At 47.1% G+C, this 17,857-nt stretch overlaps 1 protein-coding gene and 1 long non-coding RNA gene across 10 annotated transcripts in view; one reads left to right on the top strand and one right to left on the bottom strand.

Moving 5' to 3' along the window:
- DLG4 (discs large MAGUK scaffold protein 4) overlaps positions 1 to 3,254 on the top strand; it is a 42,493-nt gene extending 39,239 nt beyond the window's left edge. For 8 of the 9 annotated variants that reach the window (XM_016188065.2, XM_060204270.1, XM_060204273.1 and 5 more), the window contains 3 exons: positions 797 to 906; positions 1,427 to 1,518; positions 2,220 to 3,254. In XM_016188065.2, coding sequence (XP_016043551.1) covers positions 797 to 906; positions 1,427 to 1,518; positions 2,220 to 2,326 — 309 coding nt within the window. In that variant the 3' untranslated portion in view covers positions 2,327 to 3,254. The remainder of the gene's footprint in view (positions 1 to 796; positions 907 to 1,426; positions 1,519 to 2,219) is intronic. The other variant, XR_009553187.1, reaches the window with a different exon arrangement.
- Positions 1 to 15,666, bottom strand: part of LOC132542047 (uncharacterized) — a 111,537-nt gene extending 95,871 nt beyond the window's left edge. The window contains exon 1 of the long non-coding RNA XR_009553188.1: positions 15,519 to 15,666. This is a non-coding gene — a long non-coding RNA (uncharacterized LOC132542047). The remainder of the gene's footprint in view (positions 1 to 15,518) is intronic.
- Positions 15,667 to 17,857: the final 2,191 nt, after the last annotated feature.

The raw sequence follows: 17,857 nt of genomic DNA, 5'->3' as shown, positions 1-17,857 counted from the left end.
CGCTCCCCTCCTCCTCCTGCCCTCCCCTGCTTCCTGACCCCAAACTTTACACCACCATCTGTCCTCTCTCTCCTCGCCCTCCCTCCTCCTCGCCCCATTTCTCCTCTTTCCCTGTCATCTTGTCTTTGGTGGCCTGGCTTTCCCCAATGTGTTCTCTGCCTCCCTTTTACCTGGCTCCCCCCCCATCATCTTCCATCTCCTCTTTCTGGGGTCTCCACTCCCCTCTTCCATCCCTCTGTTGCCTCTTTTTCTCTGCTGCCCCTCACCCTGCCCTCTCTCCCTCCATGGCTCCTTTCTCCATCTGCCTTGCTTCCCTCCCATCTGTCTCTCCTTGTTCCTTCCATCTGTCTGTCCTCTGTCTGTCCTCCCCTCCCTCCTCCCTCTATCCTACTTCCTTGCTCCTTCTCTTTCGCTTTCTTGCCTCACCTGTTCTATTCCCGCCTCCTGCACCCGACTTGCTCTGCCTCCCCTCATCTTGTTCTGCCCCTATCTTTTGGATCTCCTCCCGGCCTGTTTCTTACTCCCCTACATTGCCTCCATCCTTTCCATCTGTGCTTGCCTTCCCCCTCTTGCTCTCCATCTCCCCCTTTCCTTTTTCTCTCTGTCTTTCACTGTGTTCATGCCCCCTTCCTGCCTCCACACACTCTGCCCGTATGTCCTGTATGTCCTGTGATATCCTTGTCACTTCCTTTTTGGTCATCTTCCTATTCCCCACCTCCCCACGTACTGTGCCCTGTCCTGCTCTGTCTGTCCTTCCCACCACCTGCTGCCCCCCGCCCACCCTGCCTGCCCCCAGGGGAAGCACTGCATCCTCGATGTCTCAGCCAATGCTGTGCGGCGGCTGCAGGCGGCCCACCTGCACCCTATCGCCATCTTCATTCGCCCCCGCTCCCTGGAGAATGTGCTGTGAGTATGGTCCCAGGGGCCTCCCCTCTGCACCCCCACGCCTGTGACCTTAGAAGGCCCCTGTGTCAAACTCTCCCCTTGGAACCCTGGACAGCAGTTCTAGTTGCTGTTCTTGAGGGGAATCTGCAGGAGATCTAGAGGCCAGAGGATGTGGGGAATCCCTGGCCTGGCCTCTCCTCTGCCCGTCCTTGGACTAGATAACACTACAACTCTCAGGCTGGGGCACAGACCTGCTGGAGTGAGCAGTGCCCCTGGGACAGCTGGGAGACTGATCCCTTCACTGGGGCTGAAAGCTGCGAGTGCTCCTTTTGAGAGGTTGCTTGAGGGGGCAGTACCTGACTGGGGTGGGGGTGGGGGCATCTGTGGCCCCGGAGGATATTGGGGACTGTGTTTTTTGTTTACTTGTTTGCTGTGTGCTACAGATGAGAAACTGTGGGTTCGAACTTAATGCTCCTTGATGGAGAAGGTGAAGACAGCATGGGACCTGCACTCAGGTCTGGGTCTTTCTCACTCTTTACAGAGAAATCAATAAGCGGATCACAGAGGAGCAAGCCCGCAAAGCCTTTGACAGAGCCACCAAGCTGGAGCAGGAATTTACAGAGTGCTTCTCAGGTGAGGTTGCAACTAGCACCTACAATACCAATTGCCCCCCAAAAGCCGTCCCAACTGGGAGGGTGGCTCAGAAAGAGAGGTCCCGGGCTATTGAAATAGCTCATTTGGATGGTGCGCTGCTCTGCCATGTGTGCAACTCAGCTTAGAGCCCAGCCCATGCCACACTGACGGAAACTTCAGTGCTGTGGTCTCTTTCACTCTCTCTCTTTTTTTTGCCTCTAGGGTTATCACTGGGGCTCAGTGCTGGCACTATGAATCTACTGCCCCTGATGGCCATTTTTTTTTTTTCCATTTTACTGGATAGGATAGAGAGAAATTGGGAGAGGTAGGAGGAGATAGAGAGGGTGAGGGAAAGAAAGACATCTGCAGACCTGCTTTGTCACTCGAGAAGCATCCCCCTTTGCAGGTGGGGAGCCGAGGGCTCAAACCTGGGTCCTTGTGTGGGTCCTTTAGTACTCTGTGCACTTAACTGGGAGTGCTACCACCTGGCCCCCATTTCTTTTCTCTTTCTGCCTCTCTTTCTATGAAAGAGACAAGGAGAGAGAGAGAGAGAGAGAGAGAGAGAGAGAGAGAGAGAGAGATCCTCTATGTCCCACTGCTTATGATTTGGAGAATCATGAAGCAGTGTCCCTTCCTCAGGGCTGGTGCCACCCCCTGACCAGACACACAGCCTTACCGTCTGTTCCACCTCCTCCCCTCAGCCATCGTGGAGGGCGACAGCTTTGAGGAGATCTACCACAAGGTGAAGCGTGTCATCGAGGACCTCTCAGGCCCCTACATATGGGTCCCAGCCCGAGAGAGACTCTGATTCCTGCCCTGGCTTGGCCTGGACTCGCCCTGCCTCCATCGCCTGGGCCCCTTGGTCTGGACTCAATTGCCTAAGCCCTTTGCACCCCCCTCCTGCCTCCCTCCCACCCCTTCTTATTTATTTCCTTTCTAACTGGATCCAGCCCGTTGGAGGGGGGACACTCCTCTGCATGTATCCCTGCACCCCAGAACTGGGCTCCTGAACCCCAGGATTCTGGGGTCTGGGGTGGAGCCGGGCTCCTGGTTCTGAGCCCTTGCTCCTTAGGACCCCTAGACTCTGCCCGCCCCCAATGCACACATAAACCCACTGGGGGCCACCTGCCTTCCCCTGTGTCTCTCACACACACTCCAGAAGTCAGGGCCCCCCTCAAGGAGCACCCCACTGCAGGGATGCAGGGCCACAGGCCTCTGATCTCTCCTGAGGCAGGGTCTGAGGTCACCCCTGCCCCCATCAAAACTCCCCATGTCCCTTGATTTCTTATTTATTTTTTTTCCATATTTTTCTTCTCAAAGGTGGTATTTTTTTGGTGGGGGGAATAAGTGGGGGGCTCCACTGTGGGCCCTCTGCCTTCTACATGCTCCCCACCTTTTTCCTTTGCTGGTTTGCATGAGTGGAAGGTCTAACCGTGGCTTTTTTTTTTTTCTGGGATTTTTTTTTCTTTCTTTTCCTTTTTTCTTTCTTTCTTTTTTTTGGGGGAAAGGGTGGATGGGTCTAGGGAGTGGGGAATGTGGGAGGGGGGTGGGGGGGCAGGGGTTGGGGATCGGGTGTCAGGGAGCCAGGGGAAGACTGGAAATGCTGCCGCCTTCTGCAATTTATTTATTTTTTTCTTTTGAGAGAGTGAAAGGAAGAGACAGATACTTGAAACCTGGTGTGTGGCCTGGTTATTTGGGATGGGACTGAGGAGGGAGACAGGGTGGGACATGGGTCTGGGGCTGGTGAAGTCAGATGCTTCTTCACCCCACCCCGAGAGAGAACAGAGTGGCCTGCAAGGGGCCTTGGAGGGAACTTAAGATCAAGACTCCAGAGTTAGTCGTGTAGAATGCGTGCTGGAAGGACCGGATGCTCTGTCCAAAGTCACTGACTTGCGTAAATCTCTGTGAATTTAAGCCTGAGCACTCCTTGGGGGCCATCTTGGTTTAGTTGGGTAGCTCAATGATCTTTTAAGTCAAGTAGAGAAGAAACTACCTTTGTTCATGTTCATGGGGCTTTGGCTAGAACCTGGCTCTAGAGATTTGCTGATAAGAAACACTGTGTACATATTTACTCATCGGAGTTCTTTATGTCCCTTCTGTATAGGGCAGAATTGAAGCAGCTTTGCACACAATGACAGGAAATTAGAACTTCAGTGTCCAAAGTAAGACGAGAAGACATAGATGTAGTTGTGAGGGCAAATAGGACTTCTTACTGGTAGACAAAGCAAGAAGGCAAGTATTTGATTCTCTGGTTCTTTAGGAGAACACATTTTGGTTCTTCTAGAGAGTCAGATTTTCCTGCCTCTAAGTCCTAACTGAAACTTCCCAGAGGTTGCTATGTCGAGCAGTTCCCAGCTTTCCTTCTGCCACTTGATAAACTCCCACCATGAAGGCCTTAGCCACAGCACAAATGAACCATTACTGACATCAAGTGAGCTACCCCCTCCTTTTTTTTTTTTTTTTTTGGCTTGTGATTCAGGGACTCCAGAAGGCAAAAAAGAAAAATTAAAAAAAAAAAAGGAGTTGAGGTGAGGCAGGGGTTCTGGGAAGAGCATAGCTGCACCAGCCTGAAAGGATCCAAGCCGAGAGACAGATTTAGGATGTGTGCTATTTAAACCAGTCACCCAGCATGGGGACACTTTCCCAGCTCCAGCCAGGCCCCTGAGTCCTTGGGATGGGGCCCAAGAATTTGCTGTTCAGGAAACCTTCCAGGCAATTCCATGTCTTGCTGGTGGTGGAACACTGCATCAGAGGGATGGATATATATATATATATATATATATATATATATATATATATATATATATTCCCTCCAATACTAGGAGTAGATGGTTTGGGGGCTGTGTGGATGTTTTCTACCACTGGATGAAGGGACAAATCTGTGAGCTGAGGCAGGTGTGTGCAGGTGATGCTCAGGGTCTGAGGGGGTAAGAAGTGCTCACCAGGAAGGGGCAGAAGCACCTCATTCATATGCTAGAGCAGCACATGCACCTTAACAAAAAAAAGTCAAATAATTGCAGTTGCACATGTGGCTATAAGAAAGTTCCATCCTCACCTCATTACATACACTCCACAGAGGGAAGCATGTCAATAGTTTGGGGTATATCCTTCCAAAGCTATAAGGAGCTTTTTTTCCACCTTGGCCACTTGAGAAGACAGTGAGCTTGAATGGATAGGAGCACTGGGTTCCAGACAACTGTGGGTGAAAGTCCTGACTCCTTTCCTATCAGCTGATCCTTAGTTAGATGGTCCTTTGAGCCTGACAGTGTTTGGAATTCTGGGAGTGCGAAGCCCAGAGAACTTGGGGTCCTTCCAGTGGAGACAACAGACAGTAGGAAGGAAAGTAAGATAGATAATTACAAATAACAAAGGTGCTGGGGCTGGGCACCTACCTTGCCATGCATGTGGCCCAGGTTCAACCTCTACCATGTGGCAGTCAATATGGGCTGGGAAGTCTCTGGTACGGTGATGTTTCCCTGTTTCTTTATTTGAGTGAAAAAAAAAAAAAGTAAACTCACTAGGATTCACAAGGAAGAAAAAAAGATGGTGAATCCATGATATTATGTATATGTATATGTATATGTATATGTATATGTATATATATATGATTTAGTAACATTAGACAGAACCAAAGCATCACCTTGGCACATATGATACTCAGGACTTCATAGCTGAGAGTCCAGAGCTACGATCACTGTGTTACTTCCCAGGGCACTGGATCTGTGTGTTGTTGGTTTTGAGGAAATGGTCAGAAAGCCCTCTTGGAGCACTGAGCTGAGTCCTAAGGATGAAGAGGATGAGCGAGTGCGCCCCAGGTACAGAGTGACAGCAAGGGAAGATGGTTGGGAAGTTAGCAGACAAACGGAGGTCACTTCACTGGGATGAAGCAAGAAAAGGAGAGAGTGGGGCAGAAGAGAATCAGGCCTGGCTGGCGAAATAGCTCACTTGGATATTGTGCTGCCTTGTTCCGTGCCCTACCCAGGTTCAGGCCTGATCCCCACTGCAAAGCTTCAGTGCTTTCTCTTTCTTTCAAAACACCCCCCCAAAAAAAAAAAGAAAGGAAAGGAAAACAAAACAGGGATTTGGGCTGTAGCACAGCGGGTTGAGTGCAGGTAGCGCCAAGTGCAAGGACCGGCGTAAGGATCCTGGTTCGAGACCCCTACTCTCCACCTGCAGGGGCGTCGCTTCACAGGCGGTGAAGCAGGTCTGCAGGTGTCTGTCTTTCTCTCCCCTTCTCTTTCTTCCCCTCCTCTCTCCATGTCTCTCTGTCCTATCCAACAATGGTGACATGAATAACAACAATAATAACTACAACAATAAAACAACAAGGGCAACAAAAAGGGAATAAGTAAATAAATATTTAAAAAATAAGAAAACAAAACAAACAAACCGAAGAGCAAGTCCTGACATGAATTAAAGTCTTGTGGCTGTTGCAAGGAGGGGAAGAGGGTGTTTCCCTATGAGCTGATGGAGAGAGTATGGCAGGGGGCGATAGAGAACATGCTGTGAGGCTAAGAGCAGGATAGTCTTGTCATTATTCCTGATCAAAAAGCTTAACTTCTCTGAAGCTCAGTTTGGTTGGATTCTTGTGAGGATAAAAGGAACGGGAGGTGTAAAGCCCTTGGCACATGGCCCAGCACACATTAGAGCTTGTTGATGGTGATTGCCATTGGCCTTTTGATTTATTTTCAGTGCTTAGTAAACTTGAAAGTTAAAAGAAAACCTGGACACATTTGGAATTAAAACATTTAATCCAGGGGGTCGGGCAGTGGCGCAGTGGGTTAAGTGCACATAGCATGAAGCTCAGGGACCAGCAAGGATCCTGATTCGAGCCCCTGACTCCCCACCTACAGGGGGGTCGCTTCATGAGTGGTGAAGCAAGTCTGCAGGTGTCTATCTTTCTCTTCCCCTCTCTGTCTCCCCTCCTCTCTCGATTTCTCTCTGTCCTATCCAACAACAACATTAGCAATGACAACAAAATGGAAAAAGTGGCCTCCAGGAGCAGTGGATTTGTAGTGCAGGCACTGAGCCCCAGCAATGACCCTGGAGGCAACCAGGTGTGCCACCACCCGGCTCCATATATCATCATCATCATTATTGTTATTGAAGATTTATTAGCATGAGAGAACTGGAGCATCACTCTAGCACATGCAATGCCACCTCCTGGGCTGTCTCATCTTTATTAAGTAAAACTTAATAAAACATCTTTATTAAGTTGTTTATTTTTGTGCCAGGCGTTGCACCTGAAGTCTCACACATAGGAAGCCTGTGCCCTTCTGCTCAGCTTCATTTCTGGCCCAGAGTGTGTCTCCTTTAAACCAGTCCTGCCTCACCCCAACCTCACCATGCTCAGCCTTTCCTAGATCTGGAGAACCTTTGGAAAGTCAGTCCTGAGTGTTCTCTTTATTCCTCTGTTCATTTGTTCAGTCTCTCATTGAAGAGGGCCTCGTTTTATTATGTTATGTTACTTATTTTTTGTTTTGCTACCAGAGCACTGGTTTAGGTGGTCGGAGGATTGAACCTAGGACTTTGGAGCCTCAGGCATTAGAGTCTCTTAGCATAACCATCTACTCTCTGCCCTATTATGTTATTTTATATGTAAGAGAGTCTCATATGAGAGGAATACCAGAGCACTGATCTGGTATATGTGGTGCTGGGGATTGAACTGGGAGTCTCAGGTGTACAAGTCCAGTGCTTTACCAGCTGAGCCATGGAGCCATTTCCCCAGAATCAAGGACTTCTTTTTGAGGTCTGCTGAGTACCCACAGTCACCACCTTTGAGTTGGGGGAAAGGGTAGGGGGGGTTTCATCCAAGCAGGTTGTTTGACTGTAACTCTGAGAGGATAGCGCTGAGGAGACTCAGGACCTAGGTTTGTTTGTTTGTTTTTTGCCTCCAGGGTTATTGCTGAGGCTCAGTGCCGGCACTGCAAATCCACTGCTTCTGTGACCATTTTTTCCATTTTATTGGATAGGACAGAGAAATTCAGAGGGAGGTGGGAGAGGAAGATACCTGCAGACCAGCTTCACTGCTTGTGAAGCGACCCCCCTGTAGATGGGGAACCAGGGGCCTTGAACTGGGATGCTTGAGAAAGTTCTTTTTTAAAAAATCTTTTAAAAATATTTATTTATTCACTTTTGTTGACTTTGTTGTTTTATTGTTGTTGTTATTGTTGTTGATGTCGTTGTTGGGTAGGACAGAGAGAAACGAAGAGAGAAGGGGAAGACAGGGAGAGAAAGATAGACACCTGCAGACCTGCCTCACCACCTGTGAAGTGACTTCCCTGAAGGTGGGGACCCGGGGGCTCGAACTGCATCCTTACGCTGGTCCTTGGCGCTCTGTGCCACCTGCACTTACCTTGCTGCGCTACCTCTTGACTCCCCCTTGCTTTGAGTTCTTGCGCTTTGTACTATGTGTACTTAATCCCATGTGCCACTGCCCGTCCCTGAACCTAGATCTTCAGAGAAGGGTAGGGGAATGGTCTTATTTATTTTTAAATATATTTTTTAAATATTTTATTTATTTATGAGAAAGGAGGAGAGAGAAAGAACCAGACATCACTCTGGCACATGTGCTGCCGGGGATCAAACTCAGGACCTCGTGCTTGAGAGTCCAAAGCTTAACCACTGCGCCACCTCCCAAACCACTATTTTTAAATATTTTATTTGGATAAGAGAGATAGAAAGATCAGGAAGACCAGAGCACAGCTCAGCTCTGGCTTATGGTGGTGCTGGGGATTGAACCCAGGATTTAAGAGCCTCAAGCATGAAAGTCTTGCATTATGCTATCTCCCCAGATAGTCTTGTTTATTAATTTTTTTTCTTATTTTCTTTCCTTTCTCTTTTTATTCCTTTTTGTTGCCCTTGTTTTATCATCGTTGTGGTTATTATTACTATTTTTATTGATATCGTTGTTGTTGTATAGGAAAGAGAAATGGAGAGAGAAGGGGAAGACAAAGAGAAGGAGAGAAAGAAAGACAGACACCTGCAGACCTGCTTCACTCCCCTGCAGGTGAGGAGCCTGGGGCTCAAATCCAGGTCCTTATGCCGGTCCTTGCACTTTGTACCATGTGCACTTAACCTGCTGCACTACCACCCAACTCCCTCTTATTTTATTTCTTAAGAGAGACAGTGAGAAGGGAAAAAGGTTGGAGCATCACTCTGGTGCATGTAGTGCTGCTGGTTGAACTCAGGACCACATTTTACAAGTCCAGTGCTCTACCTACTGTACAACTTTCCAGCTGGAAAGGGGGGAAATGTTGCTGTATTAACTTAGACAACACCCCAGCACCCTCTCTGCTCCAAGGAAGTTGCTGATCACCATTTAGGAAGTGGGGGAGACACATCTCTGCTGTTCAGAGCTTATCTTCCCTCTTCCCTGCATATTCAGAGGTCCTGGTGTACTGGGAGTAAAAATAAAAAGCTTGCTGCGTCTGTATGTGTTAAGACATTGAGCTAAGTGCTTTTCTCTGATCTCATTTAACATATTAACATATAACATATTATAAAGTCCACTTTGTAGCTGAGTGCAAGCTAATAGGCTCAGGGTTTGATAGCAGCCTTTGGACACTTGCTGCATTCACCTTCCACCTCCTAACATCATTCCTGGCACCAACAGCCTCCTCCTCAGCATTTGTACAGTCTCTCTCTGCCAACCTCTTCTGTCTATATCTCCTGTCTCCCCTAGCTTGAGAAAAAGCATTTCCTTCTTCCCGACTCCGATAGGAGTTCCATTTCTTTTTTGGTTTGGAGTCTGGCATGTGGTGTCCAGAACTGGTCCTGAAGGTCATTCCTACTTCCTGGCTTGGCTGACTGGCAGTTCTGCTTCTCCCACAAGTAGATCTGTCATGGGCTGCTTGCTTTCCCCTGGGTTGTCACTGGTTGGTGTCGTCAGAGCCTGGGCTGCATCCAAGATGGCCACTAGTGACTGTAGCGTGAAAGCTCTAAAGACCCCAGGCCCATCTCCAACAGCCTCCCAGACCCTGGCCAGGTGCTGTCATTCCCCACTCCTTTGCCCTCACTTTTGCTCACTACACGTTCAGCCATCAGGGCCTAAGCATTGGCCTGGCAGACACCATTCCTTAGCAGAACTGCCCATGCAGTCTTCTCTCTGGCTGCAAATCTCAATTTCTCCTTTTCTCTCTCTCTCTCTTTTTAATTTAAAAAATTTATTCCCTTTTGTTGCCCTTGTTGTTTTATTGTTGTAGTTATTACTGTTATTGTTATTGATGTTGTCATTGTTGGGTAGGACAAAGAGAAATGGAGAGAGGAGGGGAAGACAGAGGGGGAGAGAAAGACACCTGCAGACCTGCTTCACTGCCTGTGAAGCGATTCCCCTGCAGGTGGGGAGCCAGGGTCTCGAACCAGGGTCCTTACGCGGGTCCTTGCGCTTTGCGCCACCTGCGCTTAACCTGCTGTGCTACCGCCCAACTCCCATCTCCCTCTCTTTTTAAAAATATTTATTCCCTTTTGTTGCCCTTGTTGTTTTATTGTTGTAGTTATTGTTGTTGATGTCGTTGTTGGATAGGACAGAGAGAAATGGAGAGAGGAGGAGAAGACAGAGGGGGAGAGAAAGATAGACACCTGCAGACCTGCTTCACCACCTGTGAAGTGACTCCCCTGCAGGTGGGGAGCCAGGGGCTCAAACTGGGATCCTTATGCTGGTCCTTGTGCTTTGTGCCATGTGTGTTTAACCCGCTGCGCTAGCGTCCAACTCCCTCTCGCTGTTTTTTTTTTAATGTATGCTTGGTGGGCTTCACACTCCTGGAAGGCTTACACGAGCATCACTGCAATTTAGTAGTTTTTTAAAAAATATTTATTTATTCCTTTTTGTTGCTCTTGTTTTATTGTTGTAGTTATTATTGTTGTTGTTTTTGATGTTGCCATTGTTAGATAGGACAGAGAGAACTAGAGAGAGGAGGGGAAGACAGAGAGGGGGAGAGAAAGACACCTGCAGACTTACTTCACTGCTTATGAAGGGCTCTCCTGCAGGTGAGGAACCGGGGGCTGGAACCCTGATTCTTCCTCAGGTCCTTGCGCTTTGCTCCACATGTGCTTAACCGGCTGCGTTACCACCTGACTCCCCAGTTTAGTACTTTTATTATCTTTTTTTTTTTTTTTTGCCTCTGGGGTTGTCACTCGGGCTCAGTGCCTGCACTGCAAATCCACTGCTCCTGGAGGCTATTTTTTTTATTTCTTTAATAAAGTTTTATATATATATATATATACATATACATATATATTTATTTTCCCTTTTGTTGCCCATGTTTTTTAAAAAATATTTATTTATTTATTCCCTTTTGTTGCCCTTGTTGTTGTTACTGATGTCGTCGTTATTGGATAACACAGAGAGAAATGGAGAGAGGAGGGGAAGACGGGGAGAGAGAGACACCTGCGAATCTGCTTCACCACCTGTGAGTGACTCCCCTGCAAGTGGGGAGCCGGGGGCTTGAACCAGGATTCTTAAGCCGGTCCTTGCGCTTTGTGCTACCTGTGCTTAACCCGCTGCACTACCGCCCGACTCCCGCCCTTGTTTTTTTTTTTTTTTTATTGTTGTTGTAGTTATTATTGTTGTTGTTACTGATGTCGTTAGATAGGACAGAGAGAAATGGAGAGAAGTGGGGAAGACAGAGGGGGAGAGAAAGACACCCGTAGACCTGCTTCACCACTTGTGAAGTGACCCCCTTGCAGGTGGGGAGCCAGGGCTTGAACCAGGATCCTTAACGCCAGTCCTTGTAATTCCCCCCCTTTTTTTGTTGCCCTTGTTGTTTATCATTTTTGTTATTGTTGTTGGATAAGACAGAGAGAAATCAGGAGAGGATGAGAAGACCGGGGATGGGGGGAGAGAAAGATGGATACCTGCAGACCTGCTTCATTGGCTGTGAAGCGACCCCCCCTGCAGGTGGGGAGCCGGGGGCTTGAATTGAGATCCTTAAGCTGGTCCTTGCACTTTATGCCATGTGCACTTAACCTGCTGCGCTACTACCTGATTCCCTTTTATTTATTAATGAGAAAGATAGGAGAGAGAGAAAGAACCAGACATCACCCTGGTACATGTGCTGCTGGGAATTGAACTCATGACCTCAGCTCGAGAGTCCAATACTTTATCCACTGTGCCACCTCCTGGACCATCAGATCTCAGTTTCTCACTGGCGTCAGCACTGCGGCTTCTGACTCAACTTCCTATTCTTGAGGACCCACCTCTGACCCTCTCCTCTCACCCCACTATCAGGCCACCGTCCAATGTTCAGGTCTGATTTCACTGCCCAGAATTCTTCATGGACCTATAGTCTGGTCATAGTTTTTTTTTTTTTCTTTTTATAGATTTATTAAGAGAGAACCAGATCATCTTTCTGGCATATGTGAATATGTGATGTCAGGGATCAAACTCAGGACTTTATGCTTGTAAGTCCAGTGCTTTATTCACTGTACCACCTCGTGGGCCACTGTAGTCACAGTCTTTAACTTTCTTGTCCAGGTGTCCTGGGAATAAAATGTTTTTGAGTATGTGTTCCCTAGTATATGTTCACACATCTATCAGTGCTGGGGTAGCTAGCCTTTAAATTGGCCCCCCGCTGATTCTCATTTCCTGTACCCACACCCTATATAGTCCACTACCACACGGGTAGGCTCCACTCAGGTCACCACTAGGAGAGTGCAGAGATTATGGAGTGTTAGATCTGAGGCAAGGCCCTAAGAAATTTGGCCTTGCCCTCAGTCACTTGGACCATTGACTCTTGGCTAAGTTAGCCACCATATTGTGAGGACACTCAAGCAGCCCCATGGAGAGAGAGGGCTATGTGGGAAGGAGCTGAGCCTCTTGTCAATAGCTAGCTAGCACTTACTTGTCAGCTTGTCCTTCAGTCTTGATCAGTCTTCAAAGTGACTAATACTTTGACCACAACCCTATGAGAGATCCTGAGCCAGAATCAAGGCACCAAACTATAACCAGATTCCTCATAAGCAGAGTGAGATGATCAATATCCCTTTTTAGTAGCGATGTTTTGGGAGTAACCCCTTTGCAGCAGTAAATCACCAGTGTGCTAGTGTCCTTGTCCATGTCCTTTACAAGTCTGTTTTGTACATTATCAAACATATCCCTTAAAGGAGGGATGGTGGTTATCTTTCTAGTATTTTCTTGACCCTCCCTGGGTGGGAATGCATACATGTTCCCAACTTTTTAGGTAACTTTTTTTTTAAAAGATTTTATTTATTTATCAGAAAGATAGGAGGAGAGAGAAAGAACCAGACATCACTCTGGCACATGTGCTGCTGTGGATCGAACTCGGGACCTCATGCTTGAGAGTCCAAAGCTTTATCACTGCGCCACCTCCCGGACCACACTGTAGGTAACTGTTTTGGAATGGCATTCACAACACTCATCCTGAGATTCAGTGCCTTCCTAACAGTGGCCTAGGCTACCTGTCTAGCTGTTGTCTTCCCAGGCACTTAGTACCACTGATAAAATCCACCCCCTCCCCCCTGCCCTGGACACATTAGAACTCTGGCTCTAGTTCATCTCCTCTCTGGAGCCTTTCTCAGTTCCTTGGAGGTGGGGCTCCTAGATCCAAAGCCCACCTTTCTGCAATCACTTTGCATCCAAAATAGACGTGTACTGGAAGGGGACTGTAGAGTTGACCTCCATGAGTGAATGCATACGTACATACACATAAACATATGTTGTATACACATTGAGGCAAGAATATTCAGGTAGGCCCACACACCCCTTAAAACAATTTACTGGGAGTCGGGTGGGTTAAGTGCACGTGGCACAAAGCGCAAGGACCGGCGCAAGGATCCCCGTTCGAACTCCCGGCTCCCCACCTGCAGGGGAGTCTCTTCACAGGTGGTGAAGCAGGTCTGCAGGTGTCTGTCTTTCTCTCCCCCTCTCTGTCTTCCCCTCCTCTCTCCATTTCTCTCTGTCCTATCCAACAATGATGACTTCAATAACAACAACAATAATAACTACAACAACAATGAAAAACAACAAGGGCAACAAAAGGGAAAATTAATAAATATTAAAATAAAAAAATACTAAATTTTTTTTAAATAAAAAAAAACTGGTGAGAGGGAGAGAGAACAAGAACGCCACTCTGGCACACATGGTGCAGAGGACTGAACTCGGCTGCATGCTTTCAATTCCTGCACTCTACCCACTGCCAGCTCCCAGTTCATTTCACCAATGCCTTTGAAGCACAGAGAAAGCCAGAGATTCAAGGCATGCAAAGGAGCTCCTGCACTGCTGCTGACTTCGAGGACGGGCTGTGGGAGGGTAGGGTGTTACTTGACAAAGGATGCAGGCCATCTCCAGGAGCAGAGGACCATCTCTGGCTGACGGCAACGAATCAGGGACCTCAGACCTGTGGCTAAAGGAACTGGACTCTGTCAGTGATCTGAATGGACACAGAAGTGAATTCTCCTTCACCTGCAGACGGAAAGCCAGCCCTGCCAGCACCTTTTGTGAGACCCTGAGCATGAAACCCAGCTGGACTTTTGCTTGGACTTCTTTCTGCCTCTGAGAGTGTCAGCTAATAAATGGATGCTGTTTTAAGCCACCCAGTCTATAGTACCTGGTTACTCAGCAATAGAAAATTGATATGTGAGTTTCTGTCACTGGATACTGTAATTCATGGTACGTTCTTCTTAAAGGAATAGATGAGGAGGCTGGGTGGTGACGCACCTGGTTGAGCACACATGCTCTAGTGGACAGGGACCTGGGCTTGAGCTTTGGGTCCCAACCTGCAGGGGGAAAGCTTTTGTGAGTGGTGCAGAAGGTTAAGAAAAAATAAAGTTAATAAAAATGTTAAAAAAGGAATAGATGAAAATAAAAAATAAAGGTAATAAAAGTGTTTTTTAAAAAAGGAATAGATGAAAAGGGTGGACAAGTTTGCAGAATGCAGAAATCACCATTGTGGCATTATTTAATTTATTTTTTGTATTTATTTTCCCTTTTGTTGCCCTTTTTAATTGTTTCGTAGTTATTGTTATTGTTATTGATGTCGTTGGATAGGACAGAGAGAAATGGAGAGAGGAGGGGAAGGCAGAAGGGGAGAGAAAGACACCCACAAAACTGCTTCACCGTCTGTGAAGTATCTCCCCTGCAGGTGGGAAGCGGGGGGGGGGGGCTCAAACTGGGATCCTTACACACCAGTCCTTGCACTTGGCGCCATGTGTGCTTAACCCGCTGCGCTACCGCCTGACTCCTTAGTTTACTTTTTATACCAGAGCACTGCTTAGCACTGGCTTATAGTGGCTTTAGGGATTGAACCCGGGACCTCAAGCTGCAGCACTGATGATGTTATTGCTTGGTTTGAAAGCCCTCTTAAGTTTCTTAGGATGATTTCTGGCAGTTTACAGGTAATTTATTAGAATTAGTATCATATTGTTCATCTGGCTTTGATAGTACCTGTCACCTCTTCTGTTTCTGAAGCTATTTATTTTGGAGAAAACAAAACTTCTTGAAGCATTTTTTTTTTTGCCTCCAGGGTTATTGCTGGGGCTTGGTGCCTATTCACTGTTCCTATTTTTTCCTTCTTGTTGCCCTTTTAAAAATATAAATATTTATTTATTCCCTTTTGTTGCCCTTGTTCTATTGTTGTAGTTATTATTGTTGCCATTGTTGTTGGATAGGACAGAGAGAAATGGAGAGAGGAGGGGAAGACAGAGAGGAGGAGAGAAAGATAGACACCTGCAGACCTGCTTCACCACTTGTGAAGCGACCCTCCTGCAGGTGGGGACCAGGGGCTTAAACCCAGGTCCTTGTGCATTGTAATGTGTGCGCTTAACCAGGTGCACCACCACCTGTCCCTGTCTCTCCTTTTCTGCCTCTTCTTCATCTCTCATCCTCTAAGGGGGCCGGGGAAGGGCTTCACATCGGAATGATTCTACCATTCCTGAAGGACTTCCCCGGCCCCCTTAGAGGATGAGAGATGAAGAAGAGGCAGAAAAGGAGAGACAGGGACAGGTGGTGGTGCACCTGGTTAAGCGCACACATTACAATGCACAAGGACCTGGGTTTAAGCCCCTGGTCCCCACTTGCAGGAGGAAAGCTTCACAAGTGGTGAAACAAGGCTGCAGGTGTCTCTCTGTCTCTTTCCCTCTGCCTTTCTCCCTCTACTCCTATCAATCTCTCTCTGTCTCTATCCAATAATAAATAAATAAATAAATAAGGAGCAAAAGACTGATCATTGTTGGGAAGTTGTGAGAAGACCTTACTTAAGCAGTAGGAGTCCAGCAAGCTGGGGAATGATATGAAAGTATTAAGAATAAATAAATAAAAAGAGACGCAGAAAAGGAGCAGCACCACAGCACTGCTTAACTGCTCTTGAAGCTTCCCTGTGCAGATGCTCCCATATGGTGGCCAGGGGCTCCAACCTGGGTCCTTGCACATGGTAAAATGTGTGCTGTACTGAGTGGTCTGTCTCCGGACCCTAGACAGCATTTAGTATTTTTAAAAAAATATTTATTTATTTATTCCCTTTTGTTCCCCTTGTTGTTTTATTGTTGTAGTTATTATTGTTGGTGTTGGGCAGAGAGAAATGGAGAAAGGAGGGGAAGACAGAGAGGGAGAGAGAAAGACACCTGCAGACCTGCTTCACTACCTGTGAAGCGACTCCCATGTAGGTGGAGAGCCGAGGGCTCGAACCGGGACCCTTACGCTGGTCCTTGCGCTTTGCACCGCATGTGCTTAACCGCCTGACTCCCAGCATTTAGTTTTTTTTTTTTGTAATTTTATTTATCTTCCCTTTTGTTGCCCTTGTTGTCTTTTTTTAAATTTTTATTGTTGTTGTAGTTGATGTCGTCGTTGTTGGATAGGACAGAGAGAAATGGAGAGAGGAGGGGAAGACAGAAAGGAGGAGAGAAAGACAGACACCTGCAGACCTGCTTCACCGCCTGTGAAGCGACTGGGGAGTCGGGGGCTCGAACCGGGATCCCCATGCCGGTCCTTGCGCTTAGTGCCACCTGCACTTAACCCGCTGCACTACTGCCCGGCTCCCAGCATTTAGTATTTTAAAAATTGTGTCCATAGTTATCGCTGGGGCTCGGTGCCAGTACTATGAATCGACTGCTCCTAGTGGCCATTTTTTTCTTTTCTATTTTAATGGATAGGACAGAGAGAAATTAATAAAGGAGGGGGAGATAGAGTGGGGAGAGAAATACAGACACCTGCAGACCTGTTTCACTGCTTGTGAAGCATCCCCCCTGCGGGTGGGGAGCCAGGGGCTCGAACTAGGATCCTTATGCCGGTCCTTGAGCTTTGTGCCACATGTGCTTAACCCGCTGCACTACCACCAGACTCCCGACAGTGCTTTTTGACACTAGTCTAAGGACTGCTTCCCAATCAGTTAAGTTTGGGGAACATGTTATAGGGTAGAAACCATATTTCTAGAACTTCTGTTCAAGGATGACATGCCAACAGAATTATTTGTAGGTCCTAAGTCTACAGCTTTCTCCAGCTTGGCAGGCTGAGTGAGCACAGCGTCTGTCACTCAGCAGTCCTCCTGGTGCTTTCTCGATCCCCTGCTCCTACAAGGGGAGGTAGTGCCAGTCTGCTTGCCTGACTCACTCAGGCTATGATGGATATCAGAGAATACGACAACTCAGTAGTCACCAAAATTATTGACCACAGTCCCAAATGTGAGACAAGTTTATTTTTCCCCAAAAAAGCACAGACAAAGGGATACCCAGGGCTTTCACTTTTTATGGAAGGGATGTGTTTTTGAATACTTTACATATAGAAAACTCTCATGTCTTTAGTTTTCTCACATAACATAGCATTCACATGACTTCACATTTGGAGCCCTGAAATAGGTAACATCTTTTTCTTTAAAGACTTTATTTATTTATTAATGAGAAAGATTGGAGTAGAGAGAGAGAGAGAGAGCCAGAAATCACTTTGGTACATGTGCTGCAGGGGATTGAACTCAATATCTCATGCTTGAGAGTCTAGTTCCATAGCCACTGAGCCACCTCCCAGACCACTTTTTAAAAATAAATAAATAAATAAATAATTTATTTTTCATTTTGTTGCCCTAGTTTTTTATTGTTGTTGTTGTTGTTATTATTGTTGTTGTTATTAATGTCATTGTTGGATAGAAGAGAGAAAAATCGAGAGAGGAGGGGAAGACAGAGAGGGGGAGTGAAAGACAGATACCTGCAGACCTGCTTCACAGCTTGTGAAGCGACTCCCCTACACGTGGGGAGCCGGGGGCTCGAACTGGAATCCTTGTGCCAGTCCTTGCGCTTTGCACCATGTGCACTTAACCTGCTGCGCTACCACCTGACTCCCCACTTAAAAAAAAATTATTTATTTATTCCTTTTTGTTGTCCTTATTGTTTTATT

The sequence above is a fragment of the Erinaceus europaeus genome, chromosome 12, assembly GCF_950295315.1.
Source record: "Erinaceus europaeus chromosome 12, mEriEur2.1, whole genome shotgun sequence".
Classification (NCBI taxonomy): Eukaryota; Metazoa; Chordata; class Mammalia; order Eulipotyphla; family Erinaceidae; genus Erinaceus; species Erinaceus europaeus.
This window is presented reverse-complemented; position numbering and strand designations above follow the sequence as displayed.